This window comes from Capsella rubella, unplaced genomic scaffold (assembly GCF_000375325.1).
Source record: "Capsella rubella cultivar Monte Gargano unplaced genomic scaffold, Caprub1_0 scaffold_5, whole genome shotgun sequence".
In the NCBI taxonomy this organism is placed as follows: Eukaryota; Viridiplantae; Streptophyta; class Magnoliopsida; order Brassicales; family Brassicaceae; genus Capsella; species Capsella rubella.
Genome location: NW_006238919.1, coordinates 8454672 through 8480730, shown reverse-complemented (window position 1 = coordinate 8480730; position 26059 = coordinate 8454672). Strand labels below are relative to the sequence as shown.

At 36.5% G+C, this 26059-nt stretch overlaps 6 protein-coding genes across 7 annotated transcripts; 3 read left to right on the top strand and 3 right to left on the bottom strand.

The window, feature by feature from the left end:
• Positions 1-964: 964 nt before the first annotated feature.
• On the bottom strand, positions 965-2655 carry LOC17886358 (COMPASS-like H3K4 histone methylase component WDR5A). The gene is made up of 2 exons (XM_006291451.2): positions 1885-2655; positions 965-1483 (listed from the first exon to the last, which is right to left on the bottom strand). The coding sequence occupies exons 1-2, from the start codon at positions 2548-2550 to the stop codon at positions 1196-1198; spliced, it is 954 nt and encodes a 317-aa protein (XP_006291513.1). The 5' UTR covers positions 2551-2655; the 3' UTR covers positions 965-1195.
• Positions 2656-4516: 1861 nt separating this feature from the next.
• Positions 4517-9102, top strand: LOC17885068 (kinesin-like protein KIN-8B). The gene is made up of 15 exons (XM_006290540.2): positions 4517-4777; positions 4863-4934; positions 5013-5129; positions 5348-5433; positions 5568-5712; positions 5826-5921; positions 6222-6313; positions 6488-6730; positions 6805-6955; positions 7039-7101; positions 7180-7413; positions 7486-7584; positions 7670-7783; positions 7878-8441; positions 8557-9102. Exons 1-15 carry the CDS (start codon positions 4730-4732, stop codon positions 8890-8892), a joined length of 2460 nt encoding a protein of 819 aa, XP_006290602.1. The 5' UTR covers positions 4517-4729; the 3' UTR covers positions 8893-9102.
• Positions 9103-9670: 568 nt separating this feature from the next.
• LOC17884872 (tRNA-dihydrouridine(20) synthase [NAD(P)+]-like) lies at positions 9671-13620 on the top strand. Its single transcript, XM_006292300.2, has 16 exons — positions 9671-9747; positions 9848-9915; positions 10007-10147; positions 10321-10362; positions 10533-10648; positions 10749-10850; positions 10926-11005; positions 11228-11333; positions 11430-11535; positions 11882-12020; positions 12112-12220; positions 12318-12454; positions 12540-12676; positions 12825-12931; positions 13016-13143; positions 13368-13620. Exons 1-16 carry the CDS (start codon positions 9671-9673, stop codon positions 13447-13449), a joined length of 1677 nt encoding a protein of 558 aa, XP_006292362.2. The 3' UTR covers positions 13450-13620.
• Positions 13621-13972: 352 nt separating this feature from the next.
• LOC17885876 lies at positions 13973-15708 on the bottom strand. 2 transcript variants are annotated; one of them, XM_023783057.1, is made up of 3 exons: positions 15621-15708; positions 14304-15377; positions 13973-14211 (listed from the first exon to the last, which is right to left on the bottom strand). In XM_023783057.1, the coding sequence occupies exons 2-3, from the start codon at positions 15342-15344 to the stop codon at positions 14191-14193; spliced, it is 1062 nt and encodes a 353-aa protein (XP_023638825.1). In that variant the 5' UTR covers positions 15345-15377; positions 15621-15708; the 3' UTR covers positions 13973-14190. The 2 variants fall into 2 exon arrangements, with proteins under 2 accessions (XP_023638825.1, XP_006292253.1); XM_006292191.2 differs by having other exon boundaries at positions 13973-15377.
• A 608-nt stretch (positions 15709-16316) lies between these two features.
• On the top strand, positions 16317-17920 carry LOC111830654. Its single transcript, XM_023783165.1, has 3 exons — positions 16317-16879; positions 17633-17843; positions 17900-17920. Exons 1-3 carry the CDS (start codon positions 16317-16319, stop codon positions 17918-17920), a joined length of 795 nt encoding a protein of 264 aa, XP_023638933.1.
• A 3772-nt stretch (positions 17921-21692) lies between these two features.
• On the bottom strand, positions 21693-24580 carry LOC17886576 (probable 2-oxoglutarate-dependent dioxygenase At3g49630). The gene is made up of 12 exons (XM_006292703.2): positions 24477-24580; positions 24265-24380; positions 24027-24145; positions 23565-23628; positions 23392-23459; positions 22909-22967; positions 22671-22815; positions 22527-22546; positions 22381-22427; positions 22174-22254; positions 22002-22091; positions 21693-21936 (listed from the first exon to the last, which is right to left on the bottom strand). Exons 1-12 carry the CDS (start codon positions 24511-24513, stop codon positions 21787-21789), a joined length of 996 nt encoding a protein of 331 aa, XP_006292765.1. The 5' UTR covers positions 24514-24580; the 3' UTR covers positions 21693-21786.
• Between the last annotated feature and the right edge of the window lie 1479 nt (positions 24581-26059).

Here is a 26059-nt window from a genome sequence, read left to right as displayed (position 1 = left end):
TTAGTACTTAATCTGACAAAGTAAATTATGTTTAGCACCAAACCTAACAATCTTTGTTTGCTATGACAAAAGTATTAACAAACTATAACTAAGACATACGAACTTAATATATCCTACGTTATCTCGAGTTACGTATTGAGTTATTGACCAATGGTTTTGTAAGAATACAATCGCAACTATCGGAAAAGGAAAGGTAACTTTACTAAACGTTGGATTTATTCATTTAAGAGAAGGGAAGAGATGAACGAAACACTAGGGTTTACATTCCTCTGTTCTTCTCAATATCTATCCTCTTCTACAAGATTGCGACTAATCTACTATCACATTCTTGAATTTCAATCTTTGCTCATTTCAAGTTTTTTGTTTTTTTAATCTAAAGAGTTTTTACAGAAAGAACCAAAGCTAAAATTTGATTCTTTGTATGTTTTAGGAGAGACACACAAAAACACAGGACTCAGTCTCTAGGAACTGTTGCTTTCTGTTGAATCATGCAAAACAGAAAGACACGCTGTAAAAGCAACCCACTGGTTGTAGCAAAAAGACAGAACAAAGGTCACAAAGTCATCTTTTTGTTTTTTCTTGGTTTCGAAATTGAAAATTTTTCAGGTGGTCCTTTCAAAATTTTCTAGGGTAAAAAAAAAAGACTTTACGATAAAAATGAAAATATGAAAATCGGAAAAAAAATGGGACAGAACCAACCAGGGGACCATAAGCTTCATCATCATGGCCCAACCAAGAACCAACTACCATACATTATCTACATTTAGTCATATATGTGTACTTTGACCCATGAACCACCATCAATATGATTCGTATGAACATCCTGAAATACTTTTAAACCAATAGTATTGTAAGGAACACAGAAGCATGGCATCAACTTGATACATGCAATGTTTGAAAAGAGAAACAAACCCTGCTATTGAGTGTTTTGCTCGCTCTCTCAATTTCTTTTGGACTTGCAGGATTCAAGGAGTTTTGTCTTTGCCTTTAAACCTAACTTAAACAGTTCAGAGTCACACAGATAACTATTACAACGGTCTCACACTTCTTGTATGAACTATTTCAGACGAAACAAAAATGGGACTTTTACAAAATGAGGCTAGAGTCAATCTAACAAGACTAGGGAGCAATAGATGATTACAGCTTGAAGGAGGCATGCATACATTACCCACATGGATGATTTCTGAACAGATAGTCATTCTTTCTTCTGTGTCCAAATTTTTACAGACTTATCGAGTGAGCCTGATGCGATCAAGTTCTCTGTTGGGTGGCAAGCTACGGTCATGACGGGCTCAGTATGACCTTCAAGTTTCTGAAGCAGTTTCCTGGAGTTTAACTCCCACATGTATACACAATTGTCCTCGGATCCACTGACTATCCGCTTTCCATTTGTGACAGAGAACGCAGAGGAAATGCAATACTGTGCGTTCGTGTGGCCAGTGTATGTTTTAAGAAACTTAGCAGACGAAATGTTCCACAACCTCTGCAAAATTGAAAACCGTGGAGAGATCAGTGGATTAATAACGTTGCATGAGAATATATACTCCAATGACCCTATAGAATATAGATGCAAATAAATCAAACACCAAAAGAAGATGTATCTTCGAAGCCACAACCCTTTGAAACATCAACCAAAAACAGAACTATACTAAAGCTATCAACATTTTCCTTAAAGAGAAATATCCTTAAACTAGAAAACACTTCTTCAAATAGCTTTGGATTGACTTCTCCTACATCAAACTTCTATTAACACCAAGAATCTAAGTTCAAACGCTCTTCCTAAATCTCCATGCTTAGCAAAACGAGTAATCATAAGAAACATCAAAATCTCTGAGATGAATTCAGCAAAATCTTACAATATGAAGGAGAAGAAGTTATACTCACCAGAGTGTTGTCCAGTGTGCCAACAAGAATGAACTTGCCATTGGGAGAGAATCTAACAAAGGAAACAGGAGGATTCTCATCATCAATCAGTGTTTTCAGACAATGACCAGTCGCAGCATCCCATATACGACACAACCCATCATAGCTACTGGACACAATAAGAGACCCATCTCGATTAAAATCAACAGCAGTAACAGGATCAGAATGCGCGGGAAGAACTTTCAAACACTTTCCCGTTGTAACATCCCAGATCCGAACAGTTTCATCGAACGAGCCAGATACAATCATATTGGACTGGGGATTGAAATTGGCACAGAAGGCGTAATTGGTGTGACCAGTCAGCGTCTTGATCAACGAACCAGTTTCAACGTCCCATAGCTTTAAGGTTTTGTCATCGGAAGCAGAGACTATAAACCTCGCGTCGGCAGAGAAGGCGACATCGGAGATACCATGTTCGTGGCCAGCGAATTCTCGTACGGGCTCGACGATCGAGTCTCCGTCGATGTTGATGGAGTAAGTGCGGATGGTTTTGTCGGCGGAGGCGGAAGCGAGGAGGCGACCATCGGCGGAGAATTTAACGGAGGAGACGGCGCGTTCGTGTGTGGTTAGGGTTTGGGCGTTGACGTATGGAGTGAATGATGCTGTTGCTGGAACTTCTTCTGCCATGGGTATGGTAAAGAAATGTTCTTTCTTGAAAATTTAAATCGAAATTAAGAAGATTTGATATGGCTGATTAGGGTTTTTGAAGAAGGGGGCTTTTGTCCAAGGAGAGAGACGACGATCCAGTGTTTTTGGATAAACCCTGATTCATTTTAAATGAAATGGTAGGGTGTAAATTGCAAGAATTGATAGTATTGGGGGTATCTTTTGAGTGTTTAGTAAATTGGAATTAGTTTCACGTGCGGCTCACGTGGTCGATATCTTAGCTCGATCCCTCTCACTGGTTCAGAGTCTTTATAATTTTTTATTCTTTCTTTCTTAAACACAAAAGCTTTATAAATCCAGAAGACCAGAACTAAAATAAGATACTCACTAAAAGTAATCTTTTTTAGGAACAGAGAAAGTAAAATTTGCAGCTTTACCTTAAATTTAGCTTCAATTAGTTTAAGAATCTTAACTTTATCATGTGGAGTCAGTTTTGTAGTATGTTGTAAAAATCATATTTATATTCAACGACATTCAATTTATTCATTTTTGTTGTGGTATTTTCAACTCGTAATTTGACAAAATAAATAAGAAGTTAGGCTATTATTGACATTTAATAAAGATTTAGTTTTCTATTTACCGACCAAACAAATCAACTAACAGGTAACAAGACTTACAAACTACCACTATCCCTCATTTTTTTTTGTCTACCCCATTTGAGCAAAGCTGAATTACACAGTAGAAGTTAATGATATTGTATGAAACGATTAGTTAATTAATATGTAAACTTGAACCACGATCACATAGAGAGAAACACAATTACACAAGTCTCATTGCCTCGTTAACCCAAAAAGCTCACTCGCATTCAAAACAAAATAATACTCCCATAATTCAGTTTTCACACTTCTTCTAAATTTTGAAGGTTTTTTTTCTTTAAGTTCTAAACTTTGAAGTTTTAGTGTTTAATTATTGCTCTAGCAGAATATAGCAAATGATTATATAATCGATCGATTATTAATTCTTCGGTGAGATAGTTATAAACTTCACAAGTTGAATTTTATAGAAGCATGCATATTAAATTATAGATAAATAAATTTGGTGTGAGTACCCATACTTCTATCAATGTGGGTAGTAGTAATGCATACTATAAAATAATAATTTAACTGGTAATGTAATGTATACAAGATGGTCGAAACAAAACAAAAAAACTATATGATTTTGGAAAGATCATTAATAATCTGCCTAAACTTTATTTACTAACTGGATCCAATTTATGTTTAGGCCTAATTACATGTAGACAAATACTACAAAATTGTCGGTTCGGTTAAATTCACATTCGTGAGAAACATCTTAAGAATCTTCGATACTTGTAATCAAATGAACAAATAGTAAAAGAAAATATCTTGTCAACAGAGAAAAACCTATTTTATGAAAATAACTATTATATTTAGCAGATAAAGAAATTGTTTAAAACGTCACGTCAGCATATCTCTCGTATAACATATGGTATTAGATGGCACGTCGTGTACAGAGTTCACAACTTCCATCAAAGTTAAATTAGTTTAAAAATCAATTTGCTAACAAAACTCCAAATTGAAAAGCTGTTCGACTAAAAATTAAATCGCAATTAATCAAAACTTTAAAGTTAACTAATAATACCCGATCCATCCACAAAAAAAAAACCATTCTACTTCGATATAAATATCGATCTTTACCGTTCAAATACAAAATCAACGGCTGAAGATGACATTTCCCACATCTTAAATAACATACACCGTCACACATATGATCTTTTCTTAATATCCCTCTCGCACGATCTTTATTTTTCCCTCTTCTTCATAAAAAAATAAAAATAAAAATCAAATATCGTTTCTCTCAAGCATTTATTGAATTTATATATTTTCCAGCTTAAATTTTGAAACGGTGAAAATTTTACAAAGAGAGAGAATCTTGAAATTATCAAACATTTTTTTTGAATTCTATCCTTTTTTTAGCTCAGCTGAATTTTTCTTCTTCTTCTTCTTCTTTGCTTGAGATTTTTGTTTTCGCATTTTCTTAGCAGTGAGTTTGTTGTTTGTCTCTCTGATCGTTTGAGAGAGAAGAGAGGCTCTGTTGTTAAGTTTCCGAGAAAAAAAACTCTGTTATTTTCCCGGAAAATTTAACCTGGCATTGGGGAAATTTTCGCTCTCTACAGACGAAAATGCCAAGCATTAGAGCTCCAGCTGCGAAGAAGACCACTACACTCACGGTTAGCTCTCTCGTAAGAAAATTTTCCGGTTTAATTCGTCTGAATTTTCTTTAACCGGTTGAATTCTCTGTGTTTTCTCCGGTAGGTCGCTGTGAAATGTAGACCGCTAATGGAGAAAGAACGTGGTAGAGACATTGTTCGTGTGAATAATTCTAAGGTATCTTCAGTATTTTTTCTACAGTTTTAGCTCTCTCGATTTGAAAATTTCGACCTAATTTTTGTTTTCCGATTTTAGGAAGTGATTGTGTTGGACCCTGACTTATCGAAGGATTACCTTGACCGGATTCAGAATCGGACTAAAGAGAAGAAGTATTGTTTTGATCATGCATTTGGCCCTGAGAGCACGAACAAGGTTTGTTTTCTCTGGGAATTTGTGAATTTCTAGAGGATCTTTGGCTCTCGTTTATGTCTTTGAGAAATTCCTTGAAACGTTAAGGTTCGTAGTGTGTATATGACTTTTATTTTGAAGTGAATGAAGTTGTGGGTTTATTTTTGACTTGTGGTTTAAGGTTTGTGTTTTCGGATATAGAGCTATGATCTCTAAACATGTATTGGCTATTGGTTTTTCAGAATGTCTATAGGAGTATGTCTTCTGTGATCTCCGGTGTTGTTCAAGGACTCAATGCTACAGTGTTTGCTTATGGTTCCACTGGAAGGTATTGTTGTTATGTAAAGGACCTCTGATTGTATGTTGCATATATTGGATTTCGCAAGTAGTACAAGTACATTCATGTTATGCGTTACTAGGAAAGTTTTTGTTATCTGACGCAATGATGCAATTTTTTTTTAGTGGCAAAACATATACAATGGTTGGAACTCGAAGTGATCCTGGATTGATGGTTCTCAGCCTGAATACCATTTTTGATATGATCAAGAGTGACAAGAGCTCAGATGAGTTTGAAGTCACTTGCTCATATCTTGAAGTCTACAATGAAGTAAGTAAGGCTTAGTCTGATTAAATTGGGTTTTGCTGTTTGTTCTGTTGTGTGCTTTCCATTATATAGTATTACTCCTTCTCCCATATTATTTAATCTCCACTGCAACTCAGGTTATATATGATCTGCTTGAAAAATCATCTGGTCATTTGGAGCTCAGAGAGGATCCAGAGCAGGGGATAGTAGTTGCTGGCCTGCGATCAATTAAGGTCCATTTACTTTTCTTTTTAGATGCAATAGGACCATTCCGTAGTGAACTATTAAACCTGATTTGTAGAGATCACTTTTAAACCCTGATTCTAATCATGTTATGTAGCAGAATATATAGTGTAGGATTGTTTAGATTTAGAGTTCTTTCTCTGCTTTCCATTTTGTATCAGTAAGTATTTCTATCAGAATTCTCTGCTGATGAAGAGGAAAACCAGACTTTTATCACTGTTTCATTTGCTCCATTGAAACCTTTTTGTCATTCACATCTAGGGTTCTTAGTCAAAATGTTTATTTTGTAGGTCTTTTCTGCTGATCGCATTCTTGAACTACTAAACTTAGGGAACAGTAGACGAAAAACTGAGAGCACGGAGATGAATGGAACGTCATCAAGGTGAGCGGATGCTACCTCCCGAATAAGCTGTTAATGCTCGAAGCTTGTTGCTTCTAAATATCTATATCTCACAATTTTTTTCCTTCAGTAATTTCCTGCATGGTAATGGAAACTTTCTTGAAAATGAACTCGTGGTGACTTATTACCTATATGTACTTCCCTGTCAATTACCAGATCCCACGCAGTTCTGGAGATTGCAGTAAAAAGAAGGCAAAAGAATCAAAATCAAGTCATGAGAGGGAAACTCGCCCTTGTTGATCTTGCTGGCAGTGAAAGAGCTGCTGAGACGAACAATGGAGGTCAAAAACTGAGGGATGGAGCTAATATTAATCGCTCACTCCTTGCACTAGCAAATTGTATAAACGCTTTGGGGAAGCAACACAAAAAGGGCCTTGCTTATGTCCCATACAGAAACAGGTATAAGTGGATATGTGATCTTTCTATCTTAGGTTAGTATTCTTTCTTGCTGACATAAAAATGTTCAATTTCAGCAAACTTACGCGGATTCTTAAAGATGGTCTGAGTGGGAACTCTCAGACAGTGATGGTTGCAACTATATCACCTGCTGATAGTCAGTATCATCATACTGTGAACACATTGAAATATGCTGACCGAGCAAAGGAGATAAAAACACACATTCAGGTGACAATAAATTTCATTTGAATAATTCTAGTTGACGAGATTATTTCAGCAAGTACTTACTATTCACTTTTCATGCACTTTAGAAAAATATTGGTACCATCGACACTCATATGTCAGACTACCAACGAATGATCGATAATCTTCAAGTAAGTTAATACTTATATCTGCTTTTGTTTCAAAATGAATATAGTGGCAGTATATAACTCAGACCTTTGGTTTCATAGAGTGAGGTTTCTCAGCTGAAGAAACAACTAGCAGAAAAAGAGTCGCAGCTAAGCATCAAACCTTATGAAAGAGGTGTTGAACGTGAACTTTCATGGTTGGATGGTTTAAGTCACCAGATTAGTGAAAATGTTCAGGACCGTATAAACTTACAGAAGGCTTTATTTGAGCTTGAGGAAACTAATCTGAGAAATCGCGCTGAACTTCAGCATCTTGATGATGCAATTGCGAAACAGGTTAGGTGATAAAGCTTCTCCTAATTCAGAGGTCAATATATTGCATTACTGTAACCTCTTCTCTTTCTATAGGCAACGGAGAAAGATGTCATCGAAGCTCTAAGTAGCAGACGACAAGTAATACTTGATAATATCCGTGACAATGATGAAGCCGGTGTTAACTATCAGAGAGTAAACTCTTTTCTTTATCATATATTTCAACTCTGCACTTAATCATTGTCATTGCAAATCATCCTTATAATCTTTACGTTTACAGGAAATTGAAGAAAATGAAAGACATCGCTGCAAACTACAGGATATGCTCAATGAAGCAATAAATAACAACGGAAACAAAACTTATCTGCATATTCTCAATCAGTATAAGCTCCTGGTGAGTGAAGTGAACAAAGCAAATTCTCATTTTCTTGACCCTGAGGCACTTACACAACTGATTTCACATTGTTTCTTTCTTTTTAAAAATGTAGGGGATGGGTAATACCGAACTACAGTTCGAAATGGCGATGAGAGACCAAATCATTTACAACCAAAGAGAAGCCCAGAGAAACCTATGGAATTTGCTCATGGGTTTAGGAGTTGAAGAGAAACAAGTGTTTGACCTTGCTGCAAAACAAGGAATCACAATTGAAGACTGGAGTAGTATAGGGTCGTTGCCAGGACTTCCTTATCGGAAACAGACACCAAGTTTCATACCTGCAAACATCCCTTTCATGGGCCACTCATATTCTAAATCCTCCTGCACTTTCCAGAGTTATCAAGACCCTTCTTCGAAAGGACAACAATGGGCTCCAACTCCTACTCTATGCAGAGAGGAACACCACAGCTCTTACTACTTCATGGGACAGGAGCCACCTGCATTTGTCAATCTTAGGAAAAGCCACGATGGTTGGGTTGGTGGCAGCAGACCAGCTTCACGGAATGACACAGGAGGCAATCATCGCCGAGTCTCTTATCCACAAACTGTGAACAGTTCTTCTCCTCAATTGGTCTCTTCCCATATAGGTCCCAATTTTTACAAGGCTCCTCAAAGGGTACATATATAACACTCCATTTCTTCTTCATGTATTTAAATAAGATCGAACTCAGATGCCATTGAGTTAAATTTCAATCTCACTTATCTGGCTTGCAAAAATTCTTATTAACCAGGAAATGTTGGCCAACACAAGAAGTCCATTTGGTAGCCCGCGAGCTGGACTCATCAACGGGGCCACCACCCCGACTGTGCAACCGTTCTATGGAAGTCCACGTGCTGTCACTGTGAGAAACGGGTCATACAACAGTCCACGCGCTGTCACTTCAGTACCATCATCCAATGGTGCAAGAAACCAACACCGAGTATATGGAACGAGAACAAGCCCGCTCTCAGAAACCAAAGGCGTTAAGAACTCATCCTACGGACAAAACAGCCACACAAAGATGTATAGAGGAGGAGGCGCTAAAGTTCACAATAAAGGAAACAAAACTCAACGCCAACACCAATGACATAAAACCAACACTTGGGGTTCGATTTTCGAGTCAGTTCGGAGGCTGAGTTTTAAAACGCCTCACACTCTCACATTCCGAATCTCACATGACTCGTTTTGTTTTGTGTTTGTACAGCAATTTCCACGGTATTGATTTCTCTCTGATACGATTGATGTGTGTATATAAATATATGGTGAAAAAGGTATAAAAAAGAAGGTTTTATGCTCACAGCAATTTCCGGTTTGACCAATAAAAATGTGAAAATCTTCACCATTGTTGTTTCCACCTTGATAGACTTCAATTCAAAAAGAGTTTTAACCAATACGACGTCAAAAGCTAAATGAATCCCTTTCTGCCCAAAAAAAAAAACTAAAAAAACTAAATAAATCCCTAAGTCGATACCTCGACCTCCTCTTCTCTCCGCCGGAATCGGGCTTCTCCGCCGTTGCTTCGTCTTCCTCGGAGCTTCACCAGCGTGTCTACTAACATTCCTCACGTACCTCGTCGTACTTAAACACTGGTATACATTTTATATCTCTCTGTGGTCATGGTGGATTAGTTCTCAAAAGTCTGCTATGCTCTTTGGTTGTAATTAGTTCAGTAATGTTTTAGTTCCGATTAATAAGTAGATCATCACCTTATTGGACTATCGAAGCTCCTCCTTTTTCAAATTTTCATTTGACTCCCCACTGCAAAATCGATACTTGGGCTTACAAACTCTTGTTTAGCCAATGATGTCTCTGAATTTTTTCTAGTGGTTTTAGCTTGACACCATGTCACAATGTGTTGTTTTGGAATGAAAGACAGAGAAATGGAAACAAGAAACGAAGTGAAGAAGAAAATTTTCGAAATTTTCAAAGAATTTATGACGGGGTAAAATTGTTTTGCTTTTGGTTTCTCTTACATATAGCTTTCAATACGTGCTCTTATGCTCCTCTGAATCTTGAATCTTGGTTATTGTGATGATAATTAGAATCGCAGAGCTTGAAGAACTAGGCAATGCTGCAAACACCTTTCTTCTACGGTTTCAGCAAGCACTCAGTACGTTTTCTTTTGTATAAAACTTCACCGTGGATTTGCAATTTTGCAATCTTTCTATGACATTGTTTCTTATGACATTTACTATTTTCAGGTTTTCTTCAACGCCCTCCAATGGTTACTTCATCCAAGTTGATCGAGAAAATTATGAAGAACAATGAAACAAGACGGCTTAAATCATATATGGAAGCAGGATGTATTAACATCCATGATGCTGCAGAAAGCACAAGAGCTTGTAAGTTACTGATCAACTCTAAGTCTCAAAAGTTATATGAAAAGTTTCATGTTTTAAGAACATTCGTCTGTTTCGTTTCAGCTTACACATCACTCCTTTTTTTTTCATGCAATTCTTCTTCCTGACTTGTTCTTTCGTTTCTTCTCTGAAAACAAAATTGCCGGAATAAGTAGTGCATACATCCCTGTCAGGACTTTATGATCACCTAATCAAAGGTAATGTTTTACTGTTTATTGCCATTAGATAGACAGTCTGTCTCAGTGTCTCTATAACTTGTGTTGCCATTACTTACTGTATCATGTCTTCACTCACTCCCACATTATTATCTTTTTCCGTTTCTATAATTAGTTTTGCCTTTTTAATCTTGAAAATGTGAAAATTGCAGCCAAAAGCTTAATAATGGAGCTCGAGCGTCTCACCGATGAAGCAGCCCTTGCGATTGAAACTGCAACAAAGTTTTCAGTACAGCTAGATAAAGACTCGAGTGATGAATTGCAACAAGTAAGATGTCAACAGAATCTGTTCTCGGGCAAACTAACTTACAACATCTTTGAAAACGGTTTCAGAGAATAATAATGAAATTTGAATGTGTTTGTTAAAGGAGAACGAGACTGTACATTTCTCTCAAGAACCTGAAGTTACAGAGTACGCTACACTTATTGCAGTAGTTCACAGTATGATGAAGCAGAACTATGTAATGCAGGTGTGCAATTTGAAACCCTTCTTCTCATGCTTATTCAGAACATTAAACTCACTCAAGAGAAATGTGTCTTTTCAGGAAAAGATTGTGAGATCGCTTAGTTTGAAGTCCTCATCTGGTGAGCTAGAGACTTACAGTCTGATGTGGTCATTGCGTCCGTTTGTAGAAGATGAGATTGTGAACAGAGCATGGAAATGGATTTACTAAAAAAAAGTACTCTTTTCATCCAATTTTGTTTTATGTGTATTACCATGTGATTACGAGTTACAATGAGATTACAAATAGATTACGAGTTTGGAATTAATTATAATGGGCTTGGGGTCCATTTACTAAGATAAGCCCATCAGCAGCAAAACAAACAAATTCGTGCGGAGATCTAGCACGGCGGCGTCTTCGATTTTTTTCGTGGCTGCGTCTGACGTTGCCACGAAGAAGACGGAGATGGATTACCAGAACAAGCTTGTTCTTGCTCCCATGGTTCGTGTGGTAAGTCCAAATCGTGAAATTTTGGTTCCTCTTTTGTTTTTGTTCGTTGTTCTCGGTTTCGCCTTTGCTTATTCCGGGAGGTGTTATGTGGTTTAGGGAACGCTCTCTTTCCGAATGTTGGCGGCTGAGTACGGCGCTGATATCACATACGGCGAAGAGATTATTGATCATAAATTCGTTAAATGCGAACGTCGAATCAACGGTAAACTCTTTTGGTGTACTTGTCAATTTTTGAATTGATTCATTTGGCTCTCAGAGTACTAGCTTAGTATAGCACTGTACTTCAATCTTCTTAGTTTTGATATTGGGATTTCACTTCTCGAAGTGGTAGACTCTGCTCTCTTTATATAGCCTTGAGATGATGGTCATGTCCATTGGTCAATATGGAGTGTTTGTATGATCATGACTTCAGCTCTAGAGCTAGGCTTTTGTGGTTAATAGATTTGAGCTCTTTTTGTGTTCATCTGCTTTGTTCTATATGAATCATGTAGGCCACTATTGTGGTTCTTCCTGATTCTCGAATTCTTATTATAGTTCTCCCTCTACAGTTGCTTATGGGACAACTGAGTTTGTGGAGAAAGGAATGGACAATGTTGTCTTTAGCACATGTGAGGAAGAAAGGAATAGGGTTGTTTTTCAGATGGGAACTTCTGATGCTGTTAGGGCTCTTAAGGCTGCTGAGATTGTGTAAGTTTAGTCATATCCGTCACATTGTAGTCAATGTTCTGTGTGTTGATACCAGTTTCGAAATTGATTTTGTTTTTGTTTCATCATTTAGGTGTAACGATGTTGCAACTGTTGATATTAATATGGGTTGCCCCAAGGCTTTCTCTATTCAAGGAGGAATGGGGGCTGCTTTATTAAGTAAACCCGAGCTAATTCATGATGTATGGCTCTTTGGATTTTTTTTTGGCATAATTGTGCATCTTTTTCTTCTTATTGATTAATTGATTGATTCCTCATATGGTATCTTCTGCATCCCAGATTTTGGCAACGCTTAAGAGGAACTTAGATGTACCGGTTACTTGCAAGATTCGATTATTAAAATCACCAGCAGATACAGTTGAATTGGCTAGGAGAATCGAGAAACTTGGTGTACCAGCTCTTGCTGTACATGGGAGGTAATATACACCATTCTGTTGGTTCTCATTCCTTTGAGCTATTATTATCAATGTTGGTAATTGATTTCTCCTTCTTGATATACAGGAAAATCGCAGACAGGCCAAGAGATCCTGCTAAATGGGATGAGATTGCAGATGTGGTGGCAGCATTATCCATTCCTGTCATTGCAAATGGCGATGTTTTAGAATACGATGATTTTTCTCGCATCAAAACTGCAACAGGTACACATGATAGGCCTATTGATTTCAGATTCAGGAGATTAGCAAATACTTTTAATAATTACCTGCCATGTGCTGCTGATCATAGTTGATGCACCTCTGATCTTATATAACCCTTCACTGTTGCTATTTATTTTTGGTCCATATAAAGGCGCTGCATCCGTGATGGTTGCAAGAGGAGCTATGTGGAATGCTTCAATTTTCTCTCCAAAAGGAAAATCACAATGGGAAGATGTGAAAAAGAAGTACCTTAGAAAGGTAACTAAGAAAACCCTTTAAGAGTAAAAGATAAATTTCCCCGATTAAAATATGATTTGCAGATTTGAACATATTGTGTTGCAGAGCATCTTGTGGAATAACGATGTTAAGAGCACGAAATACACGATAAAGGAGATGATAGCGCATCATTCTTGTCTTGAACTACCCGAAGGGAAATCTATCAACAAAGCAGACACTTTAGAAGACCTAGCGTAAGTCAACTTATTACTTAACCTTGCTTTATACAAACTCTAAATGGGTTTTACTAGAGAACCAATCTGATCTAACCAAATTGAAACTGTAATCCACCAGGATCTCAAGGACTATAGTGGCTCGAGCCTTGAGTCTCTACCAATTTGGATGCTCATTGTTTTACCTTAATATGGATTTCTGAGTTCAAGTCTAATATTGTTGTTTTGGGTGTGGATGTTTTCAGGCGGTTTTACGGTTTGGAAGATTACTTTTGGACAGTGAAGAACATTGGTCCCCTGACACATGACTTGCATCATGTTTTGTGATACTGAAAGAAATACCAACACTCCGCATTTTCTTTTATATATTTTTGTAATCTCATTTGATTTTATATATAGAGGAATCCCATTGTAGAATATTTGAAGTATAGAAATCAAATTACAGTGTATTATTTTTTTACATTTAATTGAACTCGAAATCCAAATTAAGTTAAGTAACTCAGTTATAGATTTTTTCTTTTGGGTAGAAAGGTGTAATATAAATGTAACTCATGTCCATATCAGGTGGTTCAAACCCTCAGGAGTATTTGGCTCTAGAAATTTGCTTCAGAATCAACATGGGCTCACCAAAGGTTCAAGACTCATTATGACTAAGAAGATAAAGCTTCCAGGTTCCCAAATCCAAACACAAGCCAAATAGAGTCATGTAATTGATTCTCAATCTGCAGCAAAGATTGCCATGTATATAGGGAAAGAGACACATCTCTTTTCTTGTTTTTGTCGTGTCTGTTGTTTAACTATTTAACACATTGTAAGAAGATGGGATTACGCACCTTTAATGGCAGAGAAGAAGATAAGAGAGATCAAGAATCTGGAATCAAGTTTAAATACAAAAGCTTAAGGATTTAAACGACATAATACTGAGCTTATTGAGAGTTTATATAACCCTCTGGCTCAAGAAGAGTTCTCCAATACTTTTTTCTATTCTACACTAAGCCACTTTCCACGACCTTTATCTTCTCCCCACGGGCAGTGAAAATAGCCATCAACTCAGCCACAAGCTCTTTGTCATCGTGATTTCTCACAAACCTGTTTAAGAAAACATGATTTGTACAAATCAAAACAGTGAATACCGAGGGAAGTTCACTTCCAATCAATCCTTTGGAGGTGAGAGCCTTAACTATGTTACACCTTGGTACAATCCTCTCCTCCATGCTGTATGAAAGCAGCTTAGGACGCAATCCAGCCAAAGGCCAATTCATGTTCTTCACTAGAAACTCAATCTTCTTCGTCGCTAACTCTGCAGAATATGTAATGCATGAAGGATGTCGTTTTAACATCATCTTGAACTCATCGGTGCTGAATCCTAGGCCAAGAAATGCTTCAGCGAAGTTTAATGTATTCTTCTCCGAGAGTGTCAGAATCCTTGGAAACTTCTTAAAAAGATACCATACATCCTCCTCAGCAAAGCCTAACCTCGTATAAATATTGATCTTTTCTTCATCTGTTCGGTCACTGATTTTGTAAATAATTTTTAGAGCCTCGACAAACTTAGGCTTCGTGGGATCAAAACCCTTACCAAGAACCAGCTTGACGGTTTCTTCAAATCTTCTTTTACCATAAACAAGTTTGACATCGGATGTAAGCAAGGATAACAACACCTTCTGAGGCACACCAAGTGCTCTCAGAGCCCTTACATTTCTCATGACATTCTCCTGCTTACCACCTTTTGGCAAAGTAGAAAGAGCTAAATCTCCGACTGTGGAACTCTTATCCGCTGCTGTGATGTCTTTGAAGACATCATAGTATAAGCCGGTAATTTCCGGCCCTTTTATTTCCAAGATTTCAGGAATTTTCAGCAGAATATCATAGAGCTCAAAGCTTGTAACTCCTCTCGACTGCAGATACCTAAGCTTGGGGGAAAGGGACGGACCTCTTAATTTCAGAAAATGTGGGTAACTATCCCTTATGTCGTCGATCTGAGAATCGGTGAGCCCTTGTAATCTAAAAAGAATCACAACTGAATCTTGACCGTAGTAGGCTATCCTCGACAACCATTCAGTCTGTTTTGGAGTTAGACCTACAAGCCAAGTGAGGATTGGCAAATTCTTCCCTAAAATCCCTTTTCGAGCCTCTCTTAAGGTGGTGAACGAACTGGTAAAAGCATTTTGCACTGAACCTCTCAAAAGAGACTTTCTTCCATGGATCAACAGAGAATACATATGACTGACCAATCTATCTGTTTCACTGCAAATCTGAACATAAATAAAACGACTCAAAAGTTAAAAACCTAATTACATGAAATTCAAAACCTAGTCAACACTGAAATCTACTCTCTACTCGCTAGTTTAGTTTACTAATCAGTCACTGAAATCATCCATCTTACAGATCTATTACAAAATTTACAAGTTCCATACACACACAGAAAAAAAAACAAAGCTAAAGCATCTCTGTTCCACAACTAGACATGGACATATAGAGAGATAGAGAGATCTTACTGGCGTAGTAAAGAGCGGGAAAGATAACACTAACGCAGCCGGAGGAAGCAGACGTTGTTTTCACGTATTGATCGAGAGACCAAAAAAACAAAAAGACAAGTAAATAAATATTTTAGGGTTTAACAAGTTAAGTGTTAAGACAATACGTTACGTTGGGCCATTTATAACGGACCTAGTGAGTGGACCTTGTTACATAATATTGTATGTGCTTATGTAATATTTAGTACAAAAATTCTCTCGATTCAACAATTTTTTTTTTTTTTTAACTACACTAATTAAGAAGCTCACATCACAATTGCAACTATTAGAGTATGTATTGTCGGTTAAACATTAACCGTGTAATTTAGTTTCTGGCTAAGTGTAAACCAGAGTTCTCAATATATAAGAGAAAAATCTCTCTGTAACAAACTACGTTGAATAAAACAAGATTCATTTTTTCCCAATTCTTCTTCTTCGATTCATCATCTTCTTCACAGATTCTTGTTTACTAACATGGTATCAGAGCGTTGAGAATGAAATCTCAACCGATCCGTTCATTTCTTCCGCATTCTTTGACCTAGATTTCTCGGCGATTCTCCCGATTAATCCCTTTCTTATTCGATTCTGGTTGTTCCGCTAGTTTTGTTGTTCTACTTGGTTGTTCCACCAAGTTCTTCCCAATTACACGATTTTTCAACTCCAAATTACGATTCTCCAATGGTGACTACTCGTAAGGTTGTGCGTCGTGGTTCTCGAGCTACTGCATCAAGTCGTCGAACAATAAATCGTCAAGATTCATCACCCGAAGCTCCGTCTTCACCTGAAGCTCCGTCGTCTCAGAATCTCAGAAATCCTCCGCCGGTGGCTGCACATCCTCCACCAATTGCTCTGGATAGCATTCATTCACCGTACTATCTGACAAGCGGTGATAATCCAGGTCTTGCTCTTATCTCTGAGGTTCTAGATGGAACAAATTATGATGATTGGCGTATTGCGATGATGACTGCTTTAGATGCGAAAAATAAACTTGCCTTCATAGATGGATCTATCTTGAAACCAGCTGAATCAGATCCGATGTTTAGAATCTGGTCTCGTTGCAATAGTATGGTAAAATCATGGATCTTGAACTCGGTAGACAAGCAGATTTACAAGAGCATTCTTCGTTTCGTTGAAGTTTCTGAGATCTGGAAAGATTTAATGACTCGTTTTCATATCACGAATCTTCCAAGATCGTATCAATTGTCCCAACAGATATGGTCTCTTCAACAAGGAACGATGAATCTTGCTACTTACTATACCACTTTGAAAACTCTTTGGAATGAGTTAGAAGGAGCTGATTGTGTGAAATTGTGTCATAATTGTGATTGCTGCAAAGAGATAGATAAAAGAGCAGATCATGCTAGAGTGATAAAATTCTTAGCTGGCTTGAATGAAGCATATTCCATCATCAGGAGTCAGATAATAATGAAGAAACATGTCCCTGAACTTGCTGAAATCTACAATTTGCTAGACCAAGACCACAGCCAAAGAAGTATTAATCCAATTCAGAATGCTACTGCATTTCATGTTGCTGGGTCTGATGCTATGCAAGGTATGCAAGGGAATATGCAAAGTTATGTACCAAGCTATATGCAAGGAAACATGCAAGGTTCCATCAATGCTACTCAGTCTAATTATCATCACTCTAAGCAAAACAGGCCTACTTGCTCTCATTGTGGCTACTCGGGACACACCGTTGATAAGTGTTACAAAATTCATGGTTATCCACCCGGTTTTAATCACAAACAGAAGCAGAAATCCACACCTTCTCCACAGCAGTACACAGATAAGCAGAATGTCAAACCTGTAGTTGCTCAACTCTCACTTGCTACTCCATCAGTCGTTGAGGATGATACTAAGAATCTAGCTACCAATCTCTCTAAAGATCAGATTGCTAGTGTCATTGCTTACTTTAATTCACAAATGCAACTACCGGATGTACCAGTTCCCACTTCACTCGCTTCTACATCAGGTGGCATGATTTCTGCTCTTCCTGGTATGGCTTTCTCTTCTTCTACATTACGTTTTGTAGGGATTTTGAAAGCTACTGGAAATGTCTTGTCCTCTGAATCGTGGATAGTTGATAGTGGTGCTACACATCATGTTTGTCGTGATAGAAGTCTCTTTACGAATATTTCTGATGTGATGGATGCATCAGTAACATTACCTACAGGATCAGGAGTGAAAATAGAAGGAGTTGGACAGGTTAAGTTGAATGAGTCTCTAGTGCTGAACAATGTGTTGTTTATACCCGGTTTCAGATTGAATCTTCTCAGTATTAGTCAGCTGACTAAAGATTTAGGATATAGAGTCATTTTTGATATGGATTCTTGTCTGATACAGGATCCTATCAGGGGGTTGATGATTGGTGAAGGTGAACAAATCTCCAACCTCTATATTCTGGATGTGACATCTCTAGCAAAGTCATCTGCTTCAAGTCTAAATTCTTCTTTTTTAGCCAATGTTGTAGTAGATTCAACCATATGGCATAATAGACTAGGTCATCCATCTGTGTTTAAGACTGATGCTCTGACACGTGTACTTGGTCTCAAAGAAAGAAATAAAGAACCATTTCATTGTTCAATTTGTCCTCTGGCTAAACAGAAGCATTTACCTTTCATTTCGAAGAATAATATCAGTGCAAACCCTTTTGATCTTCTTCATATTGATACTTGGGGTCCATTCTCTACACCTACTGTGGAAGGATATCGATATTTTCTCACCATTGTCGATGATCACACGAGGGTAACTTGGATATATCTCTTAAGGACAAAAGATGAGGTTCTCACTGTATTTCCAGATTTTCTGACAATGATTGAAACTCAATACAAAGCAGTGGTTAAAGGTGTGAGATCTGACAATGCTCCTGAATTGAAATTTGTTGATTTGTTCAAGAAAAGAGGAATCATTGCTTATCATTCATGTCCGGAGACTCCTGAGCAGAACAGTGTTGTTGAGAGAAAACATCAACATATTCTGAATGTAGCAAGATCATTGATGTTTCAGGCAAAGATACCAATGGAACATTGGGGGGATTGTGCACTCACTGCTGTTTTCCTAATCAACAGATTACCAACTCCACTGCTCCAAGACAAATCACCTTATGAAGTTTTACTTAAGAAGATGCCTCAGTATAAGGAACTTAGAGTGTTTGGTTGCTTGTGTTATAGCTCCACTTCTTCTAAAAACAGAAATAAATTTCAGCCAAGATCAAGACCTTGTGTATTTCTTGGGTATCCAGCAGGCTACAAAGGGTATAAGTTGTTAGATTTAACAACAAATTCCATTCATATTACAAGGAATGTCGTTTTTCATGAAGACATCTTCCCTTTTGCATCTAATGATGAATTCTCTTTCTCTGATTGCTTTGATACAATTACAGATTCACAAATCAGTGATTCTCATGAAGACAATGATGTTCCTACAGTCGTGAGTGATGTTGAAAACACTCCTGTAGTTGTGAACAAAGTCCCTAATCATGAGGATGCTGTCTCTGTAAAATCTGTACGGCAAAGTGGAAAGAGAACTCCCAAAACTCCAGGTTATCTTCAAGACTATTACTGTAATATGAGTGCCTCTGATATTCCATTTCCACTAGCTGCATATCTGTCATATGAGAAATTGTCAGAATCTTATCAAGCATACATATGTGCTCTGACTCATCATCCTGAACCAACCAGTTTTCATCAGGCTAAGAAATTTGCTGAATGGATAGAAGCTATGAATCAGGAATTAATCGCTTTGGAAAATAGTCAGACATGGTTAGTTTGCTCTCTTCCTCCAGATAAACATGCTATTGGTTGTAAATGGGTGTATAAGGTGAAGTTGAATGCAGATGGAACTTTAGAGAGATATAAGGCAAGATTAGTGGCTAAAGGTTACACTCAAGAAGAGGGGATAGATTATGTAGAAACATTCTCCCCTGTGGCCAAAATGACCACTGTCAAAACTCTCTTATCAGTTTCTGCAGCAAAGAATTGGAGTCTTCATCAGTTAGATATCTCTAATGCTTTCCTAAATGGAGATTTAGATGAGGAAATTTACATGCATCTACCACCTGGTTATACACCAAAGGAGGGAGAAACTTTACCAGAAAATCCTGTTTGTCTTCTGAGAAAGTCTCTATACGGCTTGAAGCAAGCCTCTAGACAATGGTTCATTAAGTTTAGTACAGTGCTTATGGCTCTCGGTTTTAAGCAATCTAGAACAGATCATACACTGTTTCTAAGGAAGATTGATGGGAAATTTGTTGCCGTTTTGGTTTATGTAGATGATATCATCATTGCAGGAAATGATGATGCTGAGATTGATATTCTAAAACAAGATCTACAGAAGGCATTCAAGCTAAGAGATTTAGGCCAATTGAAATATTTTCTTGGTCTTGAAATAGCTAGATCATCTTCTGGAATTTCGATTTGTCAGAGAAAATATGTCCTTGAATTGTTAGACGATATGGGGTTATCAGCTTGTAAACCTTCAACTATTCCTATGGATCCTAGCACTAAGTTGGTTCTTGACAGTGATGAAGCTCTTCTTGATAATCCAGCCTCATATCGCAGGCTCGTCGGGAAATTGATGTATCTAACAATTACACGTCCAGACATCACATATGCAGTAAATAAACTTTGTCAACTTGCCTCAGCTCCAAAGCAATCTCATATGGAGGCAGCTTATAAGGTGGTTCACTACTTGAAAGGCACTGTTGGAAGAGGTTTATTCTACTCTGCAAAGTCTGATCTTGTTTTAAAGGCATTTACAGATGCAGATTGGGGTTCTTGCACTGACACTAGGAGGTCAACATCTGGGTATTGCATGTTTTTAGGTCCTTCTCTCATTTCCTGGAAGTCTAAAATGCAACCAACAGCTTCTCAATCTTCTGCTGAGTCAGAATATAGAGCAATGGCCTATGGTGTTCGAGAAGTGGAATGGTTGGTGAATTTGCTTAATGAATTGCAGGTTCCTCAAAAACAATCTGTAGCTTTCTACTGTGATTCTACAGCTGCAATTCACATTGCAAACAACCCGGTTTTTCATGAGAGGACTAAACACATAGATTTGGATTGTCACATTGTTCGTGACAGAATCATTAGTGGCTTAATCAAGACATTACATGTGAGTACGGAGACGCAGCTGGCTGATGTCTTCACTAAGCCTCTATTTCCTGCTCAATTTCATCTTCTCATTGGCAAGATGGCTATGAAAAATATCTTCTCGCCATCTTGAGGGGGAATATTAGAGTATGTATTGTCGGTTAAACATTAACCGTGTAATTTAGTTTCTGGCTAAGTGTAAACCAGAGTTCTCAATATATAAGAGAAAAATCTCTCTGTAACAAACTACGTTGAATAAAACAAGATTCATTTTTTCCCAATTCTTCTTCTTCGATTCATCATCTTCTTCACAGATTCTTGTTTACTAACAGCAACTAAACAAATCAAACCCTATATCTCCGGTTTACAAATGTCAATCACACTTGTTCCGACATATGTTAAACCGTAAGTTAACTTCTTACTTAACCATGCTTTATACAAATTATACAAACTCTTAAGAAATGAAAATTATTATTACTTTATAAGAAAAAACAAATTATCACTCGGAACAAATGTACTATAAAATTCGTTGATTATATATATTACTCAGAAGGGACTAAGGAAGTTTTTAGAATCTTTCACTGCTTCTTCGAAGAAAAAGTTATCTTGTAAATATATCCTAATTTGATATTAAGCTTGTCAAATTTATTTGACGGGACCACGCCTTTTGTAATATTTCTCGACTAATTATGAACACTTCTCATCATAAAGCTGAACAGTTAGTACTAAGTATGTTTGATATGTAATGACTACTTGACATATTATAGTTTGAAGAGAACAAAAAATGTTTGTAAACCAATAAAAGAAGATCCATAGTTACAAAATATTTACCAAAGCTAGCAATATAACATTTGAACTTTTTGCATCTACTAAAACTAGTATTTGTTCTTCTGAAGCAAGTAATTAAATCACATTAAAATATGTAATCTATATCAATTAATGGATTTAATAAAATGATATTATTGATGTCTTTTTCATTTATTTTAATCTTATTAAACTCGAAATCCAAATTAAGGTAAAACAATGAGCATCCCTAAAGTCCAACCAAGCTGCAATAATTAACTGTGGTTCACTAAATTTGGAAAGGTGGTCTGGAGTTTATGAACCAGATGCTCTCCATAGGCTCTTTTGAAAACTTGGGATGTTCCTTTTCCTGGGTGCTTCTCTTTGAAGATCTCCAATGGCTCGACCACAGCGTTGAAGTTAGTCTGTTTCGAACATGATAATCAGAATCATGATTCCCAAAATTTCCAAAAGCCAAGTTTATATATACCTCGTAGAAGAATCCGATGCAAACACGGTATCGAGGAAAGTTATTGATCACTCTATGAAGTGTGGATTCATAAACTCCGTTAGAAAGAATCTGCATATATATGATTCAAACATGTTACATATTAGGAATCGTTTGAAATGAAAGAAAGAGATATGAGAAGAAACAAATTAACCTTTAGCATGTCACCGATGTTGCAGACAAATGATCCAGCGATCGGAACAACTGGTATCCAGTCGCCGGCCATGTCTTTCACCTATTCAGAGGTAACCAAAATAACGTTTTTCAGACGACAAACAAATATATAAAAGATCATTAGCAATAAAATAAGGAAATATGCAATATAGCTTAGATAAAATAGCAAAATCTCCTCTTATATTACCTGAAGAGCAGTTTTGTCATCATCTTGATTTATAAGCGACAACAAGCCTGCCAAGTTATGCTTTGTTTTGAGTTTTTAAAAACAAAATAAAAAACTTATGAATATATGCATTCATACTCTATTGATTTGAGTACAAGGTTACCTACCATAGTCAGTGTGAGCTCCACTGTAAGTGACAAAAAAAAAATAGAGGAGACGAGTTACTAACTTCACTATAACTATAGCTGATGATGATAAAGTGAAATGAAAGTATTGTCCAAGTAAAAAAAAATAAGAGAAAAAGTAATTACATTCCGATAACGTTATCTTGGTTAACACCTGGATAACCAAGAATACGCATAATCCAAAAAGGGTCTTGCATCATCTTTCCTTCAAACTCATAAGGTGATCCACCAAGGGCTAAAGAGATTCCCCTTAAGATGTTTCTAGAAAGATCTATAAACACGATGCAAATTTAAATTAACAACTTAATAGGAAACAAATTGAACACACATAAAAGAAACGTAAGTAAAAGGGTAAATTAGTCACCAGTGCACAGCTTAATATACTCCTCCATCAACGTTTTGTACTCTTTAGGATTCTCTGGCCTTCAATGAAATAACACCACAGAAAGAAAAAAAAAGATATGATTGGTATAATATTTTCACATTTTTAAACGAGATTTTGCTATTTTATCACTCAGACTATTCATTTAATTAGTTTTTATCATGGGGTTTTAAAAATATATAATTACGAAAGAAAAAAAAAAAGTCGTTCATCTATAAAAATTAGGTTTTTAACATTTTATGATTAATCTGCAGAAGCTCTGTTTGCTATTTGAATATTCATATTCACATATTCACATGTATGTTTGTATCTATCTACAACTAGCGAAAACACAAATCTCTTTTTTATTTATTTGTGTTCATTAACAGCTGGTGAAATGTCGTTTAACCCTTTCGTTTTAAAAATGTTTTTTTAGCACAAGTTATTTAAAATATAAAATAAAAAATAAAATAATAACCTTTATACCATTTGTTTGGCCCTTCCATAGCCTTTCCAATGCCCCCATACTTGCCTTCCTCAAACTCTTTGTAACACTGACGAATATATATAAAACCATATCAGTTACTTAGATCAATTCACTACACGTACTTGGAAACATCACTCAAAACAAAAATGGCTAGCTAGCTGTAGACACTTACATCAATTGCTTCGTGCATATCTTGTTTCCCATTTGTTATGTTTAGTCCGATTCTTTGATATCCTCTGCATAACTCAAAATCCATAAATCATCTTCGTTTTTGAGTTTTAATATACCCGAATGGAGCATCACTTTTTTTTTATACGTACTACTACTACTACTAGTCTACTACTACAGCTTTAATTGATAACCATAATTTAGGAAATATATATATATATATGTATATATTGTTAAATTCTATGACCATTGACCCTTTTTACAAGGTACTTGAATCGAACTCACGATTATGAAGATACGTAGAAGTAGACTTTTAACCATTGCCTTAATGCCTATATATACATATATTAAGTTGACGACTATATATATGTTATTATTTCGTTCGTTAAGGAAATTATATAGTATAGTATACCGATCTAATCTATAACTGGTGATCATATTTTGAGATCAATGGAACGTAACAAACCTGTATCCAGCTGCTGGAGTAATCTGGATCTTAAGTTTCTCTTCAGAAGGAAGCTCGAAAAATCGATGCGACATCACTCTCACTTTCTTTATAAGATCCTCCGATATCCCATGACCAATCTGTTCCACATTCACCATATATATCGACCAAAATCAAACCCTTTTAATTAATATATAAAACCCAAAAAAGAAAAAAGAAGTACTCCATTATTATCGAAAGTTTTATTTTAACTACGTACCACGTAGAAGAATCCGACTTCACGACAGGCACTGTCCAATTTTCTCACAACCTCCGCCACGCAGGCATCGTCCGCCATGTTGGGATCATCACATTTGACCACTAAAGGACTGATGTCTGCAAAAAAACATTATTATTGTCTCAAACATTTTAGTGAGTTTCCTTGATCGCAATTGCTGCAAAAGTAATGATTTGACGGTTTCATATCCGTACCAATAACTGGTAGTACGGATTTGAAGTTCGTCGCCATTTCGGATACTTAGACAAAACAAATTAAACATATGAAGTTATGAACTATGAAGTCATAAACTCTTTGAAATGATTTTTATAGTGCAACTAGTTTTCGATTAGTTGATCCTTGTGATCTGTAAAGGCCAAACGGGCCCTTCCCACGTGATAACAATGCATGTTTGTGATTTCCTTTTTTTGCGATCGAGGACTAATTAAATTAGGTAGCTAGTCAAAATTCTAACTCATTAAATTATGTTAATTATCATAATTTTTTGCTCAAACTTTTTTTTTTGATGAATATATAATTAATTTCTAATGAAAATTTATTTTTCTATAATTAATAAGTTTCATGAATAACTAAAACGTGTTTTTTTTTTTAATAATAAATCTAAAGCTTAGAATTCTAATTTCTGGTGTAAATAAGATATAGTAACATATAATTTTTCACTGATCTTTCTAAACATAATAGTCAAACCATCCTACTCTTGAAGAACATCAATGATTATTTATTTTCCGTATTATGTGGGTATTATCATTAAATAAGCAATAATTGAATAATGTAACCCATGGAACACGAGGTCTCGTGTCAGCTGAGACATGTAGGGATAAGTCCAACAACGGTCAACGGCCACCCACGTTCGCTTGCTTCTAGATAAGTAGATAGCCTTATCGAAGGTCTTGGATCCAGATCGAACGACTGTGGTCAAACCAACCAAACCGCGAAAATGTATTTCACCGGGGATCTTAACGATTATGGCAGGGTTCTTTTAATAATCGTGCGACTACAACTCGCGACTTACTTTCAAAAATCATGTTTTGTATTTTATTTTATTTTTTTGATACCTTTTAATTATGAATATATTCAGGGGCATAAATGTAAATTAAATAATCTAAACTGAAGAAGAAGATAAAGTTGATGGCAATTTGAAATAGTGGCGACTGTTTCTTGTTTGAAATTAAAGATTGGGTTGTGTCGCTACTTTCTCCAGCGATTTTAAATCTATCAATCTTTAATCGCATCGATTGAAAAATTAAAAGTAAAGTAGAGATGAATGAGATCTAAAGACACTTCAGTTACAAAATAATCAGCCGCATACGATTCTTAAAAAAACACGGCCTATATATAGTTGCTCGATCTAGTCTTAGACCAATTGGTTCAAGTTCATCTCTATAATGTATATGATATTGGTAACATAAATTTTTCAGTACTGATCTTGATTTCCTGAGCTAGAATTGTGGGGTTTTAAACATTGAAAGTCAAAAATCCTACGTACTCCCTTAGAGAATATCAATGATTATTTGTTTTCCGTATTATGTGGACATTATCATTAAAAAAGCCATAATTGAGTTGAAATGCATGCAATCCATGACCATGAACGTGAAGTGTGTCAGCTGCGACATGTAGGGATAATACGATGATGTCAAGTTAGCCTACCACTAATAACTCCAACAACAGCCACGCGCGTTAGCTTGCTTCTAGATATCGCCTGAGGATATATCTTGGATCCAGAACGAATATGATCTAACCAGTTAACCAAACCGCGAAAATGTATTCAGACTCATGT